Raw genomic sequence first — 10,548 nt, forward strand, 5'->3', positions numbered from 1 at the left:
GCTGTGGACCTGTCAACAGATCTCATGAGTAGGTGCCCTCAATACCTTGCAGTGGGACGATATCCTGACGCATCCAACAGTAATGCTACTTCCAATCGGCATCATACGCAACCTTCAGATACCTCTAGCGCGCAAAATTCAGATCGGCGGCCTTTTTGCACTCGGCATCTTTGTCATCATCGCGAGCATTGTTCGAGTGATACAAGTTGGCGCAACGACTGGGGCAAGCAATACAACACCTTCATTGACATGGCTTGCTCTATGGAGTATCATTGAGTCATCTGTCGCTATCATGGTTGGCTGCGGTCCGGGTCTATACCGTAAAGCCAAGGCTGTCTACAGTAACACCCCAGTACATGCATACAACAGTCGCGGCTACATCAAGACTACAGCGGACAGGAGGCCAGAAACGAAAGGGAATGCAGATGACGAGTATGGCTTTCCGATGAAGACAATGAGCATCGATATCGCAGCTCGGGTCAGTAGAGGCGATAGTGAGGAGGAATTAGTTAGTCAAGAGATAAACGGTAAGATCCGAGTCACGAGGTCGGTTGTTGTAAGTCACAAAAGCGAGTAATATCGGAAGGGCTCAATTTTACTAGCTGGCTTGTCGCGCGGAGCCTCTTTACAAAGAATTCAATGCTATTGGACGTATCATTGGAAGAGGATCGTGATCATAGATTTCATGATTCGTCGCTACGTTGAACGTGACAAAGATACTGGAAATATACCCGAAATATCCCGTAAAGCTCTCTGAGAATGGTTGTTGTGAGTAAGGTTGCAAAGGAGAGGACATCCACATCTCGCGCGATCATCTTGCCCACCAACCACTGCGCAATTCGGTTCCAGATCATCAACAAAGACCTGAGCTAGGCGTTCTTGCTATGTTCTTCATCATCATCGTCTAGCAGATGACCTCTGAGATCGCTGTAGACCACGACAGGTATGCCTTTGGCCCACCAGATGTCCAAGCTGCCGTACCGCTCGAAGCACTCCTCGTTATAGAGCTGCAACACCCATCGATCCTCCTGGCTCAACTCATCCCATGGTTTCAAGTCTTCTGTCAGCGAAAGTCGGTTTATCTCCTGCTCGACCATCTCGCTGTCTTCGATATCATTGATAGGCTCGTCGAGAAGATCTCGGTAGAGTTGGACGAGGTCGGGTGTTTTAACGGGCTCGCTCCAGTTGGTAGTAACACAGGGAAACTTTGCACGTTCTCGATGCTTCATCATCTCGGCCTTGGCGATGAACGGAAGGGTGTGGATAGAGACATCGGTTCCGATTCCAGAACCGAGCGCTTGTATCATCCTCGGCAAATCATTGTCAAAGACGGTCACGAACTTCTGCTGGTTCAGAAAGGGCATCTGATTTGAGTATCGCTCGGATGCCTTTGTATAGTAAGCAGCCTCGATGCTCAGGTAATCTCTGATCTTGATGGCAGCGGGCTCGTTCGCGTTCGAGGCAAAAGCGATGGTTACGAAGGGATTCTTCACACCAAGACCACCGTAGGCTTGTGGGAGATGGATGATTGGCTCAAGATCTTGCAGACCATGCTCCAGCTCGCATGATACAAAAGGTCTGAGCATATTTGCAACCCATCTGGTTAAATCGCTGCCACCAAGAACGATAGAGTAAATACGCCTGTACGTTGCTTTGATCATTCCGGTGTGTTCTTTATTGAACACGTTGGCAAGGGGGCCGAGCAAATGGGCTGCATAAGTACCGACAGTATCATTCCATTCATGAACCCACTCGAGTACGGTTGAACACGACTTGAGCCTCAGACTTGCGTTGGCTGCATAGAGGGCGACTTTGGAATCGTCGATTCCGACTTCGATGCCGTGTGGTGAGTTTACCTGAAGGTCTATATCCAAGAATCCGATGGACAGCTTGTCAGTGGAGAAGAGACTGCGGAATTTCAATCCCATAACGTTGGAAAAATCAACAATTACTTCCTCAGCATGGCTAATTTGTACTTGCGTGCCAACAAAGTAGCAGTGGTCATGTACACGGTACATGTACGATCCTGTTGCCTTGCGTATGGCAAGATCGAGGAAGAAGAGTACGGCTTCGCTGAAGAAAATCTCCATGGAGTAGCCAAAGGAAACTCCACTTTCAGGCGTCATAGTTCTAGCCGCTTTCTGAGTAGAAGACTCAATGCTCAGCTTGGGCCTGAGAGCGCGGTTGAAGAGGCTGAGAAAGACGTCCGGAACACCAAGAAATCTCAACACCGTGATGATGGTACAGTGCGGCAATGTAGAGGCCAACGGATCGAAGTCCAGGGTTAAAGCGTTGACTTCGCCATCGAAAGCCCTGCGTATCTTGCATTCCACAGCCAGGGTTTTGATCAATCTTGCCTGGATGTCTTTCGACGAAGTCATCTTAGGTACGTCGCCATCATGTTTGGGCAGACGTGACATGAAGAAGTGCCGTTGGTAGTCATCTCGTCGTACACTTTCAACGTCCGTGAGTATGTCTGGTGGCGGCGGAGGAGGATACATATGGATCACATGGGGCGCTGGGGGTACAATTGGGGTGAGACGCATGGTTCGAGGCTTCGTCTTACTCCTTCTGCATCCCTTTTTGGATTCGGGTGGTGGTGGAGGAGGACAAGGAGGACCCGTGTATCCACAAGGCGGTGGAGGCATAAATGAAGTATTGTCGAAGAAGAAAGCCCTCTTGTCGGCGTCTGCCCTTGCAAGTGGGGCGACTTCGAACGCTTTGGACTTATCAAAGTAGTCCCTGAGACATTCATTCAACTTCGTCGCCCATCTGATTGCACAGCAATGGAGGAACAGCATGTCGATAACTTCAACCTCAACGTTGACGTAGTGCTGTCCACGGATTGTCTTGCGTGTATCGACTGGTAAACCCACTTCTGCGTTCTTGTAATTCCATTCGCGATAGCCCCTCGTGTTCAGCATTGCAGTTACCTCCAGTAACGCGTCTGGCGACTGCAGATAATTGATCAGGGTCTCTCTTCGCTCCTGGCTGATATGCTCTGATCGAATCAGGTCCGTGATGATCCATTTCAGAGTTTCTTGATCGACTTCAATGTTTCCGTTGCTAAGATCACTTCCGTATGCTCGCATTCCGTTGCGAATAGCTTGCAAATGGTCTTCTTCGCCTGCGAATAAGCCCGAAAGATATTCATCAATCGAGGAGCTATCCACAGTTGTCTGCTGCGAACATGTCCTCACAAAATCTTTCAGAGCATCTTCACGGTCGTCATCAACAACCTCGAAATCATCTTCCACGGCCATGTCTTCAAGAAGTCTGGTAGCTGTCGTGTCGGTGTACACGTCTATAGCCTCTTTCATGAGTCGCGAATGTAGGCACGATACTTCCATGCGATTGCGGAACCTGCTCAGCTTATCGAGGAGAGCTTTTTCAAGCTTCAGCAGCTTGTTCTCGGTAACGATTCCGCCATCACGGGCTTGTTCAATACATCGCTTGGTGGTTTCTGATGTCCAGATGCCATCCTCCTTGTCGAACTTTGGATCAAGGTTCTCGATATCCTCCAAAAGCCTTTCGATTCGTCTGATAACACTGGGCTCTTCAGACTGCTTCGCATCTAGGAGATATCGCTGCTCGAAGGACTGTTTGGTATGTTCCAGCTCCTCCAGGCGGAGCTCGACCGCCTGTCGAGTGATCGGCGTGATTGCAAACGATGGCATGTTGTCTTGAATAGATGCCAAAATTGAGTGAGTAGCTGATACTCGAAGCTGGCTGAGAAAGCTGCTGTTTATCACTTAAGTTTGCTCACTTTGTGTCGCCAAGTCCGACCCAAGCACGTAAGTCGCTGCATGGTGAGGTAGTCATCAGGCATCACGCATTTGGAGGCGAATGAGACACAGATTTGAGGGTACACAAGATTAGTGTGCATGTTGTGGCAGGTCAACAGAAGAGGCCGTCCAGTGGCCATTTGCGACCCGTCCACGCAGGGTTAGCTCCAGAGCTTTCCCCGCACTTTCATCGGTCGCGACCATAGCATGCCAATCATGCTTAACATGAAGACACACCTGGGAGCGTGACTTCGCTGCTTGATTCTGTGAACACGCGCATCTTTGGTTGCTTTTGCTCAACACATCGTCATTGCCGTCACATGATGCTAAGGATGACGGATACCGGGTATATGTGGGTCTCATCCCACCTTAGTTTAGCTATGTAGGCCTAATACATGCGATTATTCTCCATCCACACTGTACAATTGCCTACAATACTATTTCATTTTGACACTGCCCTTCGGCCTACTGAGTAGCATATGTGGTGCAGACCCTCGCAACTTCTAGGCAGCAAAGCTTTACTACCACGAAGGAGCAGAGATTTCCAGATATAATCGCCACCCTTATGTTGTGCTCTATTTGTCAAAATGCGCTCCAAATATTTTGGGAAACAACAGAGGGCGAGATTGCTCACCACCCTTCACTTACCAGCCTCGCACAAGCTATCGAAGAAGGCTGTTTCCTATGTTGCTGTTTAGAAGACTGCTTGGAGTACCACGACATTGACATGAAACAGCCTGATCTCGATCGCTGTACACGATGGCGTGTGTATGAAAACGATCCGAATTGGAGTGTGAACGATGTTCGCTGCTTTGATGTATGTTCCTGGGACAAGGACCATCCCGATCATGCAGAAGTCCAATCGCAATGCTTCTCTCTAAGATCTAATTTCATCCGCGCTGACCCTGCCAGCTCGTCTGAACAGAATATGGATAGCTCTCTGTCGATCTTCTCAGACTTTACGGGCTCAGACCAGACGATATCGCAGATAAAAAAATGGCTTGAGATATGCACATCAACGCATGATTCATGCGGCCACCAGCGCAAGAACCTATGGATGCCATCGCGTTTACTCCAACTTTGTGACCTGGACAAAGAACCCAAAGTTCGCTTACGGAGCAGTTCAGAATTAGAGAGCGAACGTTACCTCACTCTCAGTCATTGTTGGGGCGCTAAGGGCAGCCAAAAACTGCAGCTCACCAAGGAAACTATCGAAGATTTTCACCGAGGTATTGCTGTTTCAACCCTGCAAAAAACGTTCCAGGATATGGCCAATGTCACTGCTCGTCTTGGGTTCCAATACTTTTGGGTAGACTGTATGTGTATACTGCAGGACGATCCCGAAGACTGGAGACGCGAGTCTAGTTTAATGGGAACAGTGTACGCAAACAGCTGGCTCAATATATCTGCCACATGGGCAACGGACAGCAGCTATGGTTGCTTCACCCACCGCGATCTTTCGCGAGACTATCTCCACGTGGAAGAACCCATGAATGGGTCGGAGAAGAAGAAGAACTGGATATTGACGTCGACATATGACTGGTCGGGTCAGGTAGAGCAAGCGCCAGTGAACGAAAGGGGTTGGGTCTTACAGGAGCGCATCCTATCTCCCCGCATTGCGCACTTTACGGGAACTCAGGTCGCTTGGGAATGTCAGCAGCTGCAGGCCACAGAGACATCTCCTGATGGAATTATACTTCAGCAGGCCTTGTACAAACAATACCGGTATAATATCGCCATCGACAATTCTATCAAGCACGACGGCCATGAAGATACCGAGTACTATTGGAGTCGTATACTATACAAGTACACATCGTGTCAGTTGACTTTCAGTACTGATAGGTTGATCGCCTTATCTGGAATCGCACGAAAAATCAATGAAAGTAGACCGTCCGATTATATGGCGGGTCTATGGAGCAAAGACCTGCCTCACTGTCTCCTGTGGACGCTATGGGACCCAAGTCCTCAACCGAAAACCTATGTCGCCCCTTCTTGGAGCTGGGCATCTAGATCGGGAGAAGTTATCAGTTCCGGATTTGCAGATCGAGACAACTCGACTGCGTACGTGACAGTGCTGGACTATGCCATAACACTCCGCAACCCAGAGGATCCATATGGTCAGATAACAGACGCATCTATCAAAGTGCGAGCGAGATTGGGAATTGCGAGGTGGAGTGGAATGGAATATTTAGAGAAGCAAGGCGAATGTTCTTCCATCACGCTATTGGTGCCTGTCGCACATTGCAGAACGGAAACTTCTACGTCGACATTAAGATTCTGGGAGGGTGCAATCGTTCTTGATCATGATGGGGATTCTGATTTGGAGGAAGCATATTTTGCAGGTGTAAGCACAAACCTTGGGTTTCCGGTGGAGGAAGTGAATAAGAGTGAAAGTAGCAAAACCACAACGACATCTCAACGCGACAGTTATCTCGGGGGGCTACTGCTCCGGCGTCTTGCGTGCTCGCGGTTCGAACGTATAGGACTCCTAAGGTTGGACTTGCATCACAATGATGACCCTTGTGTTGACCTACCGGAACGAGAAATCACCATCATCTAGAGGAAGATAGTCAAGTATGATCGGAGCGAATCATTCATGAACATGTGCTTCATCAAAAATATTCTGAACTCCTAATCATGACCGTGATTCATTGCCATTCAAAAACGCCAGTAGACCTTTATCAACGTCGTCCATAAGCACCCGCCTCCGCCCTCCTCTCCGTCCTCTTGAAGCCCAGACTCCCCGCCTTCCTACTCTTCCTAACAACCTCCTCCCCTCTATCGTCATCATCGTCCCCATCCAACACCTTCCTCCTGCCATACATTTCCATATCCTTCGCATCATCATCATGCTTGCGATCATACTCGCTCTCCCGGCTAAACAACGCCATCATATCCTTCATCGTCAAGTTCTTGATGGCCTTGCCACCCTCGATGGCCGCATTAGCGAGTTTACGCTTGGCCTCTTGTAATTCGAGAATGCGCTCTTCGACGGAGTTGTGGATGGAGAGGCGGTAGACTGTTACGTCGACGGTCTGGTTGAGACGGTGGACACGGTCGATGGCTTGTTCTTCTACGAACTGTCGATGTGCGTTAGTAAGCCGTTTTCTCGAGACGGGAGGATAGGGTAGTACTTACGGGGTTCCAGAATGGCTCCATGATGACAACGCGACTTGCGGCTGTGAGGTTGAGACCGAGACTACCGCATTTCAAACTACAGAGCAGGACGCGTGTACGCTTATCTTCACGTAACTTCTGGAGACTTGCTTCGCGGAGATCGTTACGCATGCTGCCGTCGTAGCGGGTGAAGTTGTAACCTGCGCGTTGCAAGAAGGGTTCAATGAGGTCGAGCATGGAGGTAAATTGCGAGAAGACGATGACCTTGTGTTCATCAGTCTCCTTTTCGAGGATGGCGAGTAGTTGCCGGATCTTCGTTGATGGTACTAGGTCCGAGGCGTTGTAGGAAGCTTCTGAGGTCTCGGACTCCGAGGCTGAGGCTTCTGAATCGGACTCAGAGTCCGAGGCGTCTGAATCACTGCCGCTTTCGCTGTTGGCTTCCTCACTGTCTGCCTCTCCATCTTCTTCATCAGAGTCAAGGCTGATGACCTTTTGTGGCTTCTTGAGTAGCTTCTTACGAGCAACAGGCGCTTCGTCTTCGCTGTCAGTGTCATGAACGACGAAAGAATCCAGATTGCTCCTGCTCTCATCCTCATCCGCAGATGTATCTGAGTCGACAGTAGCAAGCGTATCGCCGCCTCCTTCAGCATTCTCATCGTCGGTGCCACCAGCCTTGCCCAAATCTTCAGCATGTTGCTGGTCCTCAGGAACGAGCCATTCGCCCTCCTCTTCTTCGTCGTCACTATCGACAACGACGCGGCGATTGCGAGAATGCTTCGCAGCGGCTGGTTTTTGCTCCTCTTCTTCGTCGTCGGACTCTATGACTGGTTTCGCTTGCCGGCGCTTTTTGGACTTGCCATCCTTGTGCTTATGTTTGCGGTCTTTCTTCGACTTGTGCCTAGTATGCATTAGTATATGGCATTGTCGAGGCTCTGCTGGATGCTGGCTTACTTCTTAGACTTCTTAGTAGACCCTAGAAGATCTTCTTCGCACTCCGTACAACGCGCTCCACCGGCAGCTGTGTTATCACTATTGAGGTGGTTCTGGCATATGTCACAGCGCTTTGCCGCAACGCTGAGTCCACCTAGAAGATCTGCTAGGTCGTCGGCATCGTCTTTGGCTGCGGCCTTCCTAGGAGTCTGGAGGCCAGCTGCAGCGTTCGAATTCGAACCGGTAGTTAAGGCGTCCTTGTCACCCTTGACATTGCTCTTTGTGAGGTTCGGATGATTACAAGCCTGGCGCAGGCGAAGGAGCAACACCAACGCTCCAATATAATCCTGCTTCTCACCACCCATCATCTCGTCAAGACGAGCTTGTGTGCGGTCTCGTAACCGGTCGTAGAAGATGCGCTCTTTGGTTGTGAATTCTCCTATGATGGTCTCGACGTTTCGCGCAACAATGTGGAAAGCCGGCCGCTCCTCACCTTCCTTAGCTTTGCCACCGAAACTCAGTGCGCCGTCTTTGCGCAATACGTCCTTCGTGCGACGCTTCATAAAAGCACGCAGAAACACCTGCAGTCGCTTCATAGCAAGGTTGCCTCGACCGTTCTTCATTGGTTGCGCTATAGAGTCCTTCCAAGCTGAAAGCTCACAGTACGGTTGTATACGAAGGAACTTGATCAGACTCTGTAGCTCGTCGATATTGTTCTGCATTGGTGTACCAGTCAGGCACCATCGGTAATGCGAGCGCAGCTCGTAACAAGCCTTGGCCATCTTCGTGGTGCGGTTCTTGATCGTATGCGCCTCGTCCAGCATGATGCGATACCATGACACGGCGAAACAGCCCTTCTTGAGACCATCGGGGCCGTCACCACATTTCGCAAAATCGGTCGCCAAGCTGTTGAAGGTGGTGATGACGACGTCATATTGCTTCAGCTTCTCGGCTGACTCTGTGCGGTTGGGGCCGTGGTGTACGAGGACTTTGAGAGCGTGAGACTTGGTGACTTTGTCCTTGATCTCGGCTTCCCATTGCTTGATCAGTGCTAGTGGAGCAATGACAAGAGTGCCCTTGCCGGTGGAATCAGAGATCTTGTTCTTCTTGTTCTCTGGCTCTACGCCCTTTTCCGGTCGAGGGTTTGAGAGAATGAGCGCAAGAGACTGTACAGTCTTTCCGAGACCCATGTCATCTGCTAATATACCGCCCTTTGGCAACTTGGCCTTCTTGTTGTGATTGCCAGTCTCCTTCTCGATCATCCAAGCCACACCGTCGACCTGATGAGGCAAGAGCTTCACTTTGAGACCTTCCACTGTGCCGTCATCTTCTTCTTCTTCCTCTTCAGGTTCAGCCTCGGCTTTAGTTTCCTCGTCCTTAACGGCAAGCGCTTGTAACCGGTCAGCTAGAGAGTTGCCAACGTCTTCCTCTTGTTGCTTCTTCTTCTTCTTACGAAGACGCGTCCTGGGAATCTTCTCGTTTTCTTCATCAAAAGCGCCCTCAAGTAGCGCCTTGATGTTCTCGCTAGTCGCAGCAGGGTCGACGTAGGCGTATGGATCTGGCTCGCCAAATCGACTACCCTCTCTTCGGATGGCCTCATCTGGGTCGAAATTGTCTTCATCGTCCAATATCACCGTCTGGCGCGCTTGTTGTAGCGGGTTGTGTGTTCTTTTGTTCAACGGCGCGAAGTTATCGGCGTGGCCCATCGAGGAATAGATCGGTCGAGGAGGTGGAAGACTAGTCTTGGCTGCGGGGTTGTATGGTCGGGCGATGGGTACAGGGCCGCCTTGGGACGGTCTGGGTTGGAACTGGGAGGCGGGAATTTCGAAGATGTCTGAACCAGTCGACGAGGTAGACGCCGTGCTGTATCGTGAACTTGACGACATAGACGGGACCTTGAAGGGTCGCTGCAGAGGATCGGTACTTCCGCTAGCAGCTGAACTCTGCGACGGTCTAGAAGCTGCAGAGTATTGCGACGGTAGCTTGGTCGTCTGACTATGCTCCGGCCGCATCTGTCCTGGCTTGGGCTTGTTGAAGAGGTGAGCAAACTCTTTGCTGCGGTCCTTCTTCAGAGGGTTCCTCAACGGGCTAGTCTCTCCAAACTGTGGTGCTGTATTTCTGAGGTCTTGTAGAGGCTTTGGTGGGGGCGCCGTTCCATCTCGTGGTGGGGGAGCCACGGGAGGGTCTCTCTCACGCACCATCTTGAGTCTGTGTTGGAGGTCGGCCTTCTGTTTCGTGTGGCTCGCAGGGCTCTCGATGTCGTCGAAGAGGTTGCTCGAATCGCCGAGTAGGGAAGTCGACTGTTCGTGAGGGTAGTCGCTATCGTCGGACGTGTACGTGGGCTTGGTGGCCGCTGGTGTCTTGAAGGCAGGCTTCTGGGCGGAGGAGAAGGTATCGATAGGTCGAAAAGGCGCACGGTATTTTCGCTGGGTGCTTTGGCTCATCGACTCATCCAGACCGGTCGCTTTGTTGGTGTTCCTGCAAACTGACTGTTGTCGCGACGAGTGTGCCCCTCGTGTTGTTTGCCAAATTAGGCGCTCCACTCGACGCACGTTGCCACGACGAAGGGTAAAAGTGGGGTCCTCAACACGTGGGACACGCGTAAACAACGACGCGCTATCACAGGATCTACACTATCAGCTTCAGGGTCTACCCACACCACGGGTGCCTAGTAGACACGTCATCAGCCCTTTCTTGGATACGATGGCATGAAAGC

General features: G+C 50.7%; 3 protein-coding genes across 3 annotated transcripts; 1 reads left to right on the top strand and 2 right to left on the bottom strand.

The window, feature by feature from the left end:
- Window positions 1-580: 580 nt before the first annotated feature.
- Window positions 581-3,881, bottom strand: CC77DRAFT_178498 (hypothetical protein). The gene has a single exon (XM_018530492.1). The coding sequence runs from the start codon at window positions 3,675-3,677 to the stop codon at window positions 870-872; it is 2,808 nt and encodes a 935-aa protein (XP_018384408.1). The 5' UTR covers window positions 3,678-3,881; the 3' UTR covers window positions 581-869.
- Window positions 3,882-4,791: 910 nt separating this feature from the next.
- Window positions 4,792-5,784, top strand: CC77DRAFT_900397 (HET-domain-containing protein; the record flags this gene model as incomplete). The annotated part of the gene is made up of 1 exon (XM_018533573.1): window positions 4,792-5,784. A coding segment is annotated over one exon (993 nt), but the record flags the coding sequence as incomplete, so codon positions are not given.
- A 563-nt stretch (window positions 5,785-6,347) lies between these two features.
- CC77DRAFT_966145 (hypothetical protein) lies at window positions 6,348-10,363 on the bottom strand. The gene is made up of 3 exons (XM_018535729.1): window positions 7,854-10,363; window positions 6,924-7,800; window positions 6,348-6,865 (listed from the first exon to the last, which is right to left on the bottom strand). Exons 1-3 carry the CDS (start codon window positions 10,274-10,276, stop codon window positions 6,467-6,469), a joined length of 3,699 nt encoding a protein of 1,232 aa, XP_018384410.1. The 5' UTR covers window positions 10,277-10,363; the 3' UTR covers window positions 6,348-6,466.
- Window positions 10,364-10,548: the final 185 nt, after the last annotated feature.

The sequence above is a fragment of the Alternaria alternata genome (assembly GCF_001642055.1).
Source record: "Alternaria alternata strain SRC1lrK2f unplaced genomic scaffold CC77scaffold_14, whole genome shotgun sequence".
Taxonomy (NCBI): domain Eukaryota; kingdom Fungi; phylum Ascomycota; class Dothideomycetes; order Pleosporales; family Pleosporaceae; genus Alternaria; species Alternaria alternata.